This window comes from Mytilus trossulus, chromosome 2 (assembly GCF_036588685.1).
Source record: "Mytilus trossulus isolate FHL-02 chromosome 2, PNRI_Mtr1.1.1.hap1, whole genome shotgun sequence".
NCBI classification, from domain to species: domain Eukaryota; kingdom Metazoa; phylum Mollusca; class Bivalvia; order Mytilida; family Mytilidae; genus Mytilus; species Mytilus trossulus.
In genome coordinates, this window is record NC_086374.1 from 94,881,501 (window position 1) to 94,895,954 (window position 14,454).

Sequence of the window (14,454 nt, forward strand, 5' to 3'; positions counted from 1 at the left end):
ATGACATGCAACAATGGCTTTCATTATTTATTCAATTAGTTACATTATGTAGTTTCAAACACATGTTGCAAGGTTCCCGGGCTGGCTCACCTTGTTACTGTCGTAAACCCAAGCTAGAATGTTGTACAGTTCCCTGTCTTTGTCATAAATATGACGTCTCTCTGCCATTTCGTTTGAACACTGTTGGTTGTTACAACTGAAAAGAAAAATAACATTTTATAGGTTTTTCGTTTCCGATGCGTTTTCTAAAAGTTCTAACCCAAGCATTTGAAAGTCAAGGGATTTATTAAATAAAAAAAAACTATGTTAATTGGACATGCTTTGATACTATATATGCCCTTGAATTTTTACTAGATAACATTTTTGTTCGCTTTGGGGATTCCGTATATCGTCAGATTATCGGAATCCCAATGGGGACTAACTGTGCACCACTTATTGCGGACCTCTTTTTGTATTGTTATGAGTTACAATTTATGACAAAAATAAGCAAAGACCTATCAAAACAACATCTGATAAACAAATTTAATAATACTTTTAGATATTTGGATGATATTTTGGCTCTCAATAATGACGACTTCAGTATGTATATTAATGAAATTTATCCTGCTGAACTTACTTTAAATAAGGCTAATACTAATAATGACCACTGCCCTTTCCTCGATCTTGATATCTATATCACTAACGGAAAGCTGAATACTAAAATTTATGATAAAAGGGATGATTTTTCATTTCCTATCGTTAATTATCCGTTTTTAGATGGTGACGTTCCCTTGTCACCATCTTACGGTGTTTATATATCTCAACTTGTACGATTCGCTCGTGTTTGTAACAATGTTTTAGATTTTAACGAGAGAAATTTATGTATTACTGAAAAATTATTACACCAGGGTTTTCGATATCACAAACTAGTCAAAACTTTTACTAAATTTTATCATCGGTATAAAGACATCATTCGTAAATATAGCTCAACATGCAGACTTTTTATACGTTCAGGTATTTCACATCCAATTTTTTATGGAAATATTCTTTATAAAGCACAAAGGTGTCAGTATTCACCTCAGAAACTTACAAAACCTTTAAATAGACTGATTAAGAAGGGATATAATTACGATACTGTTGTCAAGTCATTAAAGATTGCATATTTTGGCGTTAATATTGAGTCACTGATAAGGTCTTTGCGTCGGAACTAAAGACATTTATTCTAAAAACAGTTGTTGGCATGACACGGGTTATGTTCTTCTCATATATGTTATGATGGTTTGATACTAAACCCCTAACGGGAAGGATTGTGCCTGATGTTCATATGATAAAATCATAATCTTTCAGTCAGTTTAATTGAAGTCTGGAGCTGGCATGTCAGTTAACTGCTAGTAGTTTGTTGTTATTTATGTATTATTGTCATTTTGTTTATTTTCTTTAGTTACATCTTTTGACATCAGACTCGGCCTTCTCTTGAACTGAATTTTAATGTGCGTATTGTTATGCGTTTATTTTTCTACATTGGTTAGAAGTATAGGGGGAGGGTTGAGATCTCACAAACATGTTTAACCCCGCCGCATTTTTGCGCCTGTCCCAAGTCAGGAGCCTCTGGCCTTTGTTAGTCTTGTATTATTTTTATATTAGTTTCTTGTGTACAATTTGGAAATTAGTATGGCGTTCATTATCACTGAACTAGTATATATTTGTTTAGGGGCCAGCTGAAGGACGCCTCCGGGTGCGGAAATTTCTCGCTACATTGATGACCTGTTGGTGACCTTCTGCTGTTGTTTTTTATTTGGTCGGGTTGTTGTCTCTTTGACACATTCCCCATTTCCATTCTCAATTTTATTCATTCAGGTATTTGTCGTAATTTTTGTCTGTCAAGTTGGTTTAGCAATATAATTTATTCATACAGTACAATAAAAAGTAAAATCACAAAAAAGTGCACAATCTTACATATAATGTGATTACATAGACAGAAAATCATTTGGTTTCAATTTGTACAGAAACAAAAACAATCAATAAATAAAAGTATTAAAAGCGATAATTTTGCAACATCAAATATTTTAATGATCACATGCCAGGATGTTAGCTTATCTGTGAAACAAATTCAAATCTAACTCTGTGTTTGGCATATCTTTCAGAATTTTGTGTCCTAAATGCTTTTCAAATTCGTACATTTTTTGGTCCTTTTTTCGACCTTACTGATGCGTTTCATGTAGTCGAAGCGCGTAAGCACGCACGGCTCTAGCGTACAAAAATTTAATCCTGTTATAAATTTTTCTGTTGCACACCGATAACGTCTTTTGATACACAACAGATGATTATAATGTCATAGGTGCTCCTGAACTTTCCAGGGCAATAGATTATCACGATATATTTGACATAAATGTTTGAAAAATATCACAACCAAATTGGATTTTTTTCAACTAGATATGGACTTGATTTCTCTCGTATACCTTCACGTTACTCATTTAACCCCCATTTTAGGAACTTACTGCTAGTATTGACATATGTTTTAATTAGAACCTATTTTTTAAAATCATACGAAAAGAAAAAGGAACATGTATAGCCGACCAATAGAAGACAAGGACATTAAAATGTCGGGATATTTAAGGATCAATATGACAAAAAAAGGACATTAAAAGAATTGTTAAATTTTAACTATGTTAAATTTGTCTGAAGGAGTTGGAGACATAATTTTTTAAAAGAGGCACGAAAGATATCAGAGGGTCATTCAAACTCATAGATAAAAAAAACCTAACAACATCATGGCTAAAAAGAAAACGAAAAACAGACAAATAATAGTACACAAGACACATCATTGAAAAGTAAACACTAAGCAACACCAATCCCAAAAAAATGGGGGTAGTCTTAGGTACTCCGGAAGTGTAACCAGATCAATAGATTCACGAATGATTAATTCAATGTCAATACCTGACGTCGAATATGGTTGAAATTGACACTGTAGAATGATAATCATTTGATCGATCAAACGAGGGTTCACAAACCCAGATTCATATAATGAACAGACAGAATAGAAATTTAACTAAACACAATCTCTAATAAAAGCCATAACACGAGTACTTACGATGACATTATATTTCCATGTGGGTTTCTATGATCTGCGTTGAACCAAGCTGATGTACCTTGCGCAAAATATTCTTGTTCGTTGGACATAGCATACGATGATGCACTCCAAGTTCCACGACTTCTTGCGGCGTTATATGCGTTAGTTATCTTTAAACAAAAGTTTGATCATACAATATATATATATATAAATCGTCTGACTAAATAAATATTTAATCAATATAAGTATTGTATTAGTACATTCTAGTAATTTAAAGTAATGCCTTAATGGAAATTCATTTTTTATAAGAAAAGAAAATATTAATCTACAATTGTTATAAATTCATAATTACTGCAATCTGTGTTTATCATGTCAATGACAAAAATCTAATATATCATTTCTTGAATTTTTCATTTACGGATATTCTCAATTCAAGAATGTTTATAAAAAACTAGTATATTTTACTGTTATACTACTATCATTGTGGCATATGGGTTTGACGTTCAGAAACACGTTTCACCAATGAATGTTTGTCCTGATAGATATTTTCGTCCTGAATTTGTTTTAGAATGAAATTCAAAACAGTGTGGCTGTGGCTATTAATTGACAGATTAAATTCATCCATTGACTGGGACAATTTACGTGAACGTTTGTCTTTAACGACCACTGTTCACGACGTATCTACGATAGACATTTAAAATGTGGGGTCACCAAAGGTTTCTAAACGCCTTTACTTATAAAATAATTCGAAAAATTAATCAGGAATAATCTTTATGTTTTGATTTATATAATTGATATAATCAAAACATCGTGTTATTTATGATTAATTTTTCGAAATACTATATTTAGGTGTTGAGAACTTTTGGTGACCCCATAGTTTAAGAATCTTTTAAAATTGCATAGTGAGCAGTGATCGTTACATACAAACGTTCACTTAAACTGTCCTGGTCAATGGATTAATTTAATATGTCAATCAATGGCCACAGCCAGTTTTGAATTTCATTCTATTTGTGGTTAAAGGGCGTTGAGTTTGCTTTCAGTAACGACGATTATCCTAATATCGGTAGTTGGTGTTTTGCCTGTCCTTGAAGCTTAGTATTCACTGTCAATAAAAACAGTTGTTCTGGTAGTTTCAAGTACGCAATTATCGATTCTTCTGTTTCATTTAAAAGCAGGAACTATAATCAAGTACAATGATTTTGTTTTTCATAAATTCAAAATTAATTGCTAGACTTGTATCGTTATCATGTTACAAGACTGTTTACGTGGATTTTACTAACTGTTGGTGTGTTTTCGTCTTCTATTGACGGTTCATTCATCGTCATGGACGAACCAAAATTTCATATTGATACCCAGTCATGACTTGTCGCACGGTCTGGTATGTAAGTATTGATGGTACGATGGTTCTTTATGCAGAGCTGTCGTGTAACGGGAGTGTCTGTTTTTTTTCAAGTTTTGAAATATTATAGAAACGCGTGAAAAATTATACGAAATCGGTTGGATATATTAATGTTTTATAGTGCAAATGACAAACATTCTCATCTCAATAATGAAATGTATAGGCTTCATTAAATGATGATTTGTAATAGCTGTTGGAGGGTTTTTATCGTATTATAGTATCTAGAAAGTATTATGACTGTTCGCAAAATAGCTCTACATAAGTAAACCTGTTTTTACCCGTGTTTTCATGGCTCCATCAAGTGCATAACCGTGAATTGTATGACCGAATTCATGAATCAGAACATTGAAGCCATGACGATAGGGATCCCGGCTGTCACACAACAGATTGTCATCTAGAATGGAAGCCAATCGACCACCGGAACCAGCAGTAAGTGACCACTTCCTTCCATCAAACGTACATGTTGATGCACAACCACCACTGCAGATTCCTAAACATACGATTTAAATGATAAAAGTAGATCAGAAGAAATTGTGAAAAATCGTAATTAATTTTATTTTTAAAGACAAATGACGATGAAAAAATGAAGCATTGTAAAAAGGTGAGTCTTCACAAGAATTTGCTTTCATTTTCCATTTTTTGTCGATTAGATACATTTTTTTTAATGCATGAGGAAAACTATCGTTCTTCCTTTTTTGAGCAAAATTCTAGTCCCATTCTCTTATGTTCATGTTTTTTTTATTATAGCTTTGGAACTGCATTTATAAAGAAATGTTGAATAAATACGTTAAATAAGTGTTACACAATGAAATAAAATATTGTATTCATAAACATGTTTACGGGGTATTTAATGGATTTTGAAAAATATTTTAAAGTACAATAGTCATTTAACAAATCAGAATTATCGGATTTCATTTAGGATATAATTCATTTGTACATTTACTGGGCAATTGAATATGTATACTGATTTATAAAAAAAATAGTAAAAAAATAAAAATGGGCCATCGAAAATAAATATGAACGAAAACAACATGAGTTGTTTGTGAGATTTTAAGGAGAAACTCATGTTAATCTATTGCGTTAATAGTTTGAAAATGTATTACAAAAAACGAGTATAACTTCATATGAGCTGCGTTATATAGAAATCGAACCTATCCAAGTTCACGTACACATGCACATTTATTAAGCCTTTAGTTGATTTTGGAACATTCAAATGTGAAATATAAAATGAACTTGAGCTTATTTTGTAAGGTTCTTATAACAACTAAATTTTTAAATAGTCACATACTTTGAGTAGAGATTTTGTCAAGTGTCACCCCGACACAAGTTAACATATATATGTATTGATTTTCATTTGCATAAGGTCGATTTTTATCTATTATATCTAAAGCATAAACGAAAGCTATGTATAAAACTATAGGCAACCTACATAGACTCTTCCGAGATAGGGACAAAACTTACACACGTAGCGGTTAACCAAAATAGGATATATCCGATTAAACTTCAGCCGTTATAGTTTGAATTCAATTAGCATGAATCTACGTATAAGTAATTCTCTCTTCAGCAGCAAACCTTTATCCAGAAATTATAGATAATGCAGAGGCCATCCAAAATCGTATTAAACATGATAATAATAATTATGATGGTGCTGCTAGAAAATATTGCTCAAACTTATACAATTATTAATATTGAACTCTTGGTTCGACACCTGTCGTTTTTGTATTTCCTAATAATAGTTTCTGCCTCTCCTTAGATTACTGCTTGCTATCTACATGTGCCTTTGTATTTGTTAATAAGGTCATTTTCTATATGTTTATATGTGTTGCTTTAGATTACTTTATCAATCAATTATACCAACATTTTATAATAAACTTTTTTTTACCAAAGAGGTGATATAATACAATTAATTTGGGTTAAAAATCTATTGAAAATACGCAATTTTCAAGATTAAGGCGCGCAGAACATTCTGTATTTACACAAATACCTCTACATGATGATGGAAGTTTTAAACCACCTTGACAGGCTATACAGCCTTTGCATGATCGGCTTACCTCTACATTCTGGTCTATCTGCCATATAAGCGTAGTCAGGATAAACTGCCATTGATTCGGCTTTTGTGAACACACCAACTTGTGCTCTTGATGCAAGAGTGTGACAATATGTTGAAGGCATATGTGCTATCATTCTGCTGACAATTACTGCAGCCTGGAAGAGGTTAGAGGCTCTAAATATCATGTATTGCATAACTGATTAACAACAAAGGACTACACGAGCAAATATATACCAGTTATTTGTTCAGTGCTATTAGGTAAAAATATTTTCAAATATTTTAGTTAGACCAACTGCAGGCTTAAGTCTCCATTTTTGACGAACTGCTTGCTAAAACATTATTATGAAAAAGGTTTTGTTAAAGGAATTCCGTCATCTAAGGTTTATTTTGACTATGTAGTTCATTTTTCATGTTAAGTCATCTTAGATGTCCATAATTGGACACAAATATATCGAGGACTTAAAAGTATTCAAGCTTATATCCACACAATTTGGACTCAAGTTGAATAATCATCTCATTGACAATACAAATAAAGGCAACAGTAGTATACCGCTGTTCAAAACTCATAAATCCATGGACAAAAAGCAAAATCGGGGCAACAAACCAAAACCGAGGGAAACGCATTAAATATAAGAGGAGAACAACGACACAACACCGAAACGCAACAGCACACAGAAACGGACCAAGCAACAGACAATACACCACGAGAATAACAAATATAACATCAAAACCAAATACATGAATATGGGATAGACAAGTACAGTTCAATCCAAAAGAACAGTTTTTATTTTTGAGACCACCAAACATCTTAGCTGTCGTAAACTCATTGTCAACTGTAATTGTAGGCGATTGTTGAAAAGGTCCATTAGAAATTTGGCATTTCAAAAAATCTAATTGTTTAGATGTTTAAAACAAATGCTAATTTATTTAATTTGTCTAGATCGCACTAGATCGAGTATCCGATTCGTCCTTATATTTATTCAATAAATATTCACTTTCAACAACCGTCTGCGTCTCTATCAAATTTGCGAATGTGAAATATCTTGTCGTTGAGAAATGTAACAACACATTACAGATCGATTAAATACCTTTTGGTGGGCTGCATTAGAACTAGCTGCTGTTGCTTGAATGTCTATACTATTTGCAGAATGGTATGATATAATTGATCCACTGCCACAGACTACATATTTATGTTTGAAGGATGTTCTTTTTGTTGATAGTTGAGCGGAATGTTTTGAGCTCGAATCTGTTATTCTAGTGAAGGCCTCCGGTCTGAAAGGATCAATCGAAGTAAAATACGTAGGTATATTGCGCCTTTAGGAATAACTACTTGTACATATACATTAAGAATGAATGAACATTTTGTATTTGTTTGTTAAAAACACACCGTGAAACAACGCTCTTTTTTTTAATTCGGGGTCGTGGTTCTTATTGTTATCGAACGTGTGTGGGTAACTTCGTATGTGGATTGAGTGGTTCGGGTTGGTTTTATATTTCTGTGCTTAAAATTATAACAACGTTATGCATTATTAGAATCTAACTTTTAATCATTGTAGTAATTGTAAAAAAAAAAAAAGCAATTCAAAATAAAACAAACAAAATAGATTCAGAAATGTGGCAAAAACAAAAGATATAAAACAGAAAGAAATCGAGATCCAAATTAGAAAGAAAAATAGGGACTAATATAAAAAAAAAACGAAAATTAACTACAAGCAACACGAATACCACAACTTAATTGGATGAACTCAAATGCTCTTGGAGGTAATCAACTGAGCGTCCTACAATATCAGATACCGTTATATTTAAAGTAATGGTCAACATTAAGAAAATGACGTTAAGTAGTTAAAGGAACATTTAGAGAGGACAACAGTTCAAACAACCATGAGGCAGACATAGCGTACTTATAGGAAAATAGAATTGTCAAGAACATATACAATTTTGTTGAGTAGAGATTTTCAAGCAGCCACATTGCTTCGTCGTTGTTGCTTTCTCGTAAATTGCTCTACTCCTGGTAAATATGATGAAAGTGTATGTGAGATAAGAACTTGTAAATGTTTAATGAAACCCTCCGGTCTAAAGTGCCATATTGTTTTCAGTGTAATAGCGTAATGTGGATTCCCAAAGTTAAACTTTCAATAAACAGCAAAATACGGATTTTTATTTTTAAGGTGCAAACGTGTAACGAAAGTATTTTAAACTAATTGAAATCTAAAAAATGTAATCCTAGACTGTATGTTAATAATTATAACAAAAAGAAACTTACTTGACTAATCAACTAAATAAAGAAAATATTTATAAATAGTTATCAAAAGTAAAAGGATTATAATTTAGTACGTCAGACGCGCGTGTCGTCTACATAAGACTCACCAGTGACGCTCAAATCAAAATAGTTATAAAGCCAAACAAGTACAAAGTTGAAGAGTTGAAATGTTGTGCCAAATACAGCTAAGGTAATCTATTCCTGGGACAAGAAAATCCTTAGTTATCGAAAAATTCAAAGTTTTGTTAAACATGTAGTATTTTTCTCTTGCGTACGTTTATAAACATGCAATCTTTATGTATGTACTGATTTTTTTATTAGTTGTGTTTGCTTTTGAACTAGCTGTTACTAAATGAGAATATGTTATTTGTTATGTGCTTTTAGTCGGTTTAGAAGCAACCCAATATCAATAGATTGTTGTAGTTTGTTCTCTGTTCTCGTGCCGTTAGTCTTGTCGTTTGAATTAATTTGTCATGTTTTAGACTTTTATCGCTTGATATGATGTACAGAATTAGCTTATTATTGAAGATATTACGGTGATCTATAGTTACTTACTTCTAAATCATTTGATCATTTTAAAACTGTCTCGTTTCAATATACCATCTCCTCTTTTTTAAATTACATAAAAAAGATTTCCCTGACACGCCTTATCATCAAAATAATTGAAGAACATAATATAAATGAAAAAACAGCAAAAAAGAAGTATGCTTGTTGATGTTGTTAATACTTACGACAGAAATTTCATCAATGCAGCTTCCTCGCTAGTTGGTGGAGGGATGCAAAGCACACCTAAAAACAATTTTAAAGTAAACATTGTTTTGTTCACACATTTTTGTCACTATAAGAGTTACATGCGACTGTCATGCAAGTAGGAGGTTTAGCTAATGGTAAATCCAGGATAAATATAAAACCAGGTTTAATTCACCATTTTCTTCATCAGAAATTCCTAGACCAAATCAGAAATATGACAGTTCGATTAATTTGTTTGTGCTTTTGATTTTGGCATTTGAATACGGAATTTCCATTTTGAATCATCCTCGGAGTTCTGTATTTTTGTTATTTACTTTTCACATATTGAAATCAATAATTAACATTAACGGTACCAGATTTCCTGCACCAGATGCGCATTTCGACAATACATGTCTCTTCAGTGATGTTCGTGGCCAAAATATTTGAAATCAAAAGCTTATATAAAAGATGAAGAGCTATAATCCAAAAGGTCTAAAAAGTATAGCCAATTAACTTGTTAGGGCTACGCGAAACTGACTTGAATGATCATGTTCTTATCAATTTAAGGTGGATCATGCGTACATATTTTCTCAGATAGAATTTTTCTTATACTTAGCCATCATGAAGGTTTTACTTTGACTTCAAAAATAAAATATATGGGTCATCAACCTGAAAATCCTGCAAAATATATCAAATTTGCATAGATTGTTCATGAAAAAAAACACGTTTTCGTATGAGGTAATGTTTTGAACATAAATATTGATATTAATATTATGCTTAGGGAAATAAAGAGAAAAAATGGAGTCACCAAACTAGATTTCTTGCTACAAGAACAAAAAAAATGTTGTTATAATTTCAATATTGTTTTACTATAAGATTTATCTTAAATTGTTAAATTGAAATACAATATTTTTAAAAACACATTTTTTGGTATTCGTTGGATACTTTTTGCAAATGCATTAAATCTCTTCGTTTTGTTAATATGATTAGACAGTCTTACACATAAATTGCAAATATGTCTAACAATGTGTAGATTTCAGCAAAGAGCAAGACTGATAAAGTACTGCTATAGTTCAATCTAAGATGGCGGTATACTGACTATTATAAATATAATTTAACTATATAAATCAGGGTCCGAGGAAAAGGGGGCTAAGCGTAACATTATCAAATGGTAAAATTATAGATCATCTCGAACATCACCAAATCTGGTAAAATGAAGATATTTCGAAAGAAAATTATCTTTGAATTTGTAGATTTGTATGAAAGAAAATATTGCTTACACCGTTGAAGAAATTCATTGCAAATTACAGAAATTATGTGATTTTGATGATTCAGTAAATTTATATGGAAAATTAATAAATCTAAACAATACTTAACTTTGCAAAATTACTATTGAAAAATGAAATATTTTCCGCAAGATATATTTCGATTGACAGCAAAACTTTATTTGTATATACTAGTAATGTTTCAAACAGATTATTTGACCATATTTTAACAGAATAAGTTTTTTTTTCAAACTCATTGGATTCAATTGTAAATGCTTAACTGTTAAACGAATAATAACAATATTGTCATATATACCTTGTAAAATCTTGTGAAAGTAAATCAAGGTAATTTGATGATGAGTTTTTAAAGGAACTCCATTTCATCATGAATTGAAAGACCGAAATAATTTCTGAAGAGAGTATTTCATCTGTATCTATATTCTGTGCTTTAACTTTGAAAGAAAATAAACGATAACCTATAAAATTTGCTCTAACTTAAAGTGGCATTGTATTGCTTATCGGCTAGGCTTTCTTGGGGCACATTTATCGTTATTTGTCTGTGAAATTATAAAATTGTTGGTCAATTTATCTTGTTTTCGTACAACAATACAATGTAAAGAAATACATGTAGTCAGACACCTAATCAACTACCAATAGACCGATTAAAAGATTACTTGAATATGTGTTAAATTATGTTGTCCACCAAAACATGTGTAGTATCTAACTAAATACACAGGGCAAACACGCGCTCTCCATGTCATAACTATACCTTTTCCTAGACTAAACTTTTCTTATTTAAGTTGTTAATTTGATTACTGTCATCTTACATGTCTTATAAACAGAACTTATATATTTTTATAGTTACCTGTCATAAAGCCCAAAAGCAACAACACTCTCATTGTACGTTCCTGTCACTAAACCAGACCTACAACTAAATGTTTGGTACTAGACATTTAATATAAGCCTTACAATTTGATCTTTACATGATAATTGCGAGGTTCGTCGATAAGATAAGAAAGACATAACAAGTGCATGGTCAAATATAAGAACGGATGCGTTTAAGATATGTGTGCCCTGATAATATTTGATAGATGTTGTTTTATCATACTATATCAAATATTACAATTAAAACAATACTCTTTATATTTAAAATATATAATCAATCAAATTTTTATGTTACAACTTCATTTTGCAGCATGTCTTATATAAAGATATTCATGTATGAAAGCTGTATTTTTTAAAACTTTAATTCTTAGCCGTATTTGGCACAATTTTTTGGAATTTTGGATCCTCAATGCTCTTCAACTATGTAGATATAGAAAGATGTGGTGTGAGTGCCAATGAGACAACTCTCCATCCAAATAACAATTTAAAAATTAAACCATTATAGGTTAAAGTACGGCCTTCAACACGGAGCCTTGGCTCACACCGAACAACAAGCTATAAAGGGCCCCAAAATTACTAGTGTAAAACCATTCAAACGGGAAAACCAACGGTCTAATCTATATAAACAAAACGAGAAACGAGAAACACGTATATATTACATAAACAAACGACAACTACTGTACATCAGATTCCTGACTTAGGACAGGTGCAAACATTTGCAGCGGGATTAAACGTTTTAATGGGCCCAAACCTTCTCCCTTTTTCTGAAACAATAGCATAACATCACAACATATAAAAACATACGATAAAATATCAATTAGCAGACTTAACTCAATCAAAAAACGTATGATTACACAAAGAACGAATAAATTTGATCTGCGATATCTGAATACAAATGCACAGTTAATTAAATATTAGAGACAAACAGTCATGACCAAAAGGCTATCAAACAAATTCAAACACACTGAGAAATATTTAACCAATCAATGTTCACTTTAGAAAAAAACCGGTTTTTTATAATCTTGAAGTTTATACAAATGTTGTAAGAATAAGTGAAAAATTGAAGATATTACAAATAATCAAAGCTGGTATACAGCCAAGATCCATATAAATAAAAAATGACAAAAAAGCATTATAAACAGTATCAACAGGTCGAATTAACAAGAAAATACGATTTGAGAGTACTCGCAGTTACTGACAGCTAGTTAAAAGCCAAAACCAATTAATAGTAAAAAATCATGCATCAGAGACTAAAATCGACTAAAACACATCACAGGGATTTAGTATTTTAACGTCATTAATAGTCAAAGAAGACATGACTTGTTTGGCTTTATACATGTTTTGATATGAGCGTCACTGATGAGTCCATATGTAGACGAAACGCCCGTCTGGCGTTCAAAATTATAGTCCTGGTACCATTAATAACTATTTACACCACTTGGTCGATGCCACTGCTGGTGGACGTTTTATCCCCGAGGGTATCACCATCCAAGTAGTTAACACTTCGTTGTTGACATGAATATCAATAATGTGGTCATTTTTATAAATTTCCTGTTTACAAAACTTTGAATTTTTCGAAAAACTAAGGATTTTCTCATCCCAGGCATAGATAAACTTCGCTGTATTTGGCACAACTTTTTGGAATTTTGGATCCTCAATGCTCTTCAATTTTGTACTTGTTTGGCTTTATAAATATTTTGATATGAGCGTCACTGATGAGTTTTATGTAGACATTTTCTTCTTCAATGTTTTAATTTCCCATATCAAGATAGTTGCTTAGATATATTCGTGACAAAGTGTGTTAGCGACCTAATACAATTGAATTACTTGACTTATTTCACTTGACTGGGCGGGGTTTAAACGGTTCACTTATTTAAGACCAGTCCATCTAAAGACATGTGTTCCGGGATAAACTCATCAATGAAGTGTCAAGTTATTCGTCCAATATGATACAATCAGTTCAATTGCATATACTGTTTGTGACACTGATAGGTGATTAAATCAATTATAATCTTAACGGACATCATCCTTATCAGAAACATCTTCGATAGACTGTCCTTATGCAAATTAAAATGTAATCTCCGCCCGATTGGTTGAAGCAACATTGGAAATACGAGGTAAGTATATTCCATATGGTGCTCATATTTCGCTCACTCTCGCCCAAGATGGAGGATAATCCAAAACGGAAAGTCCGTAATCAAATGGCAAAATCAAATGCCCAAACACACCAAACGAATAGATTACAACATCTGTTAATTGTTACAACTGTCATATTCCTGTCTTGGTACAGCATTTTCTTATATAGAAAATGGTAGATTAAACCTAGTTGTATAGCAAGCTAAACATATAAACAGTTCGGTATTAAATAATGAATTAATTCACCAGCCTCTCTTATCCATCTTAAAACACAACATACCAAAGAACAAAGAAGAAAAAAAGATGTATATCACAACAAGAAGAACCTGTAACATATTTGTAACATATCTGTACCACTAATTAGTAACAGAGGAATGTGTGCTTAGAAAATATCGGTTCACTGATCTAATTAGAAAGCAATGACTCACTCTGACCTTGTTGAAAAAATCTTCTTAGAAGAAGCAAGTCTAATTTTGTGTCCACAAAGCTCGTCAACTTTATACTTATGGCTTATTAAATATTTTTATCTGAGCGTCACTGATGAGTTTTATGGAGACGAAACGCGCTGGCGTATCAAATTATAATCTTGGTACCTTTGATAACTATTTGCCAAGGATTGCATTAAGCACATCTGCTCCTTAAACTTCTTCTGACTTTTAAAATGTTTTAATAAAAAGTTTC

The 14,454-nt window shown here is 31.8% G+C and overlaps 1 protein-coding gene across 1 annotated transcript; it reads right to left on the bottom strand.

Annotated features, from left to right (window-relative positions):
• Positions 1–13: 13 nt before the first annotated feature.
• LOC134708416 (uncharacterized) lies at positions 14–11,801 on the bottom strand. The gene is made up of 7 exons (XM_063568921.1): positions 11,618–11,801; positions 9,490–9,547; positions 7,587–7,770; positions 6,500–6,653; positions 4,727–4,938; positions 3,071–3,219; positions 14–196 (listed from the first exon to the last, which is right to left on the bottom strand). Exons 1-7 carry the CDS (start codon positions 11,649–11,651, stop codon positions 55–57), a joined length of 933 nt encoding a protein of 310 aa, XP_063424991.1. The 5' UTR covers positions 11,652–11,801; the 3' UTR covers positions 14–54.
• Positions 11,802–14,454: the final 2,653 nt, after the last annotated feature.

Excerpts from the sequence above, each read along its gene's own strand:
- LOC134708416 (XM_063568921.1), bottom strand. The coding sequence starts at position 11,651 with ATGAGAGTGTTGTTGCTTTTGGGCTTTATGACAG. Across the intron at positions 9,548-11,617 it reads GCTTTTGGGCTTTATGACAG|GTGTGCTTTGCATCCCTCCA; the intron begins GTAACTATAAAA and ends AATTGTTTTTAG. Across the intron at positions 197-3,070 it reads CATGGAAATATAATGTCATC|TTGTAACAACCAACAGTGTT; the intron begins GTAAGTACTCGT and ends TTTTCTTTTCAG.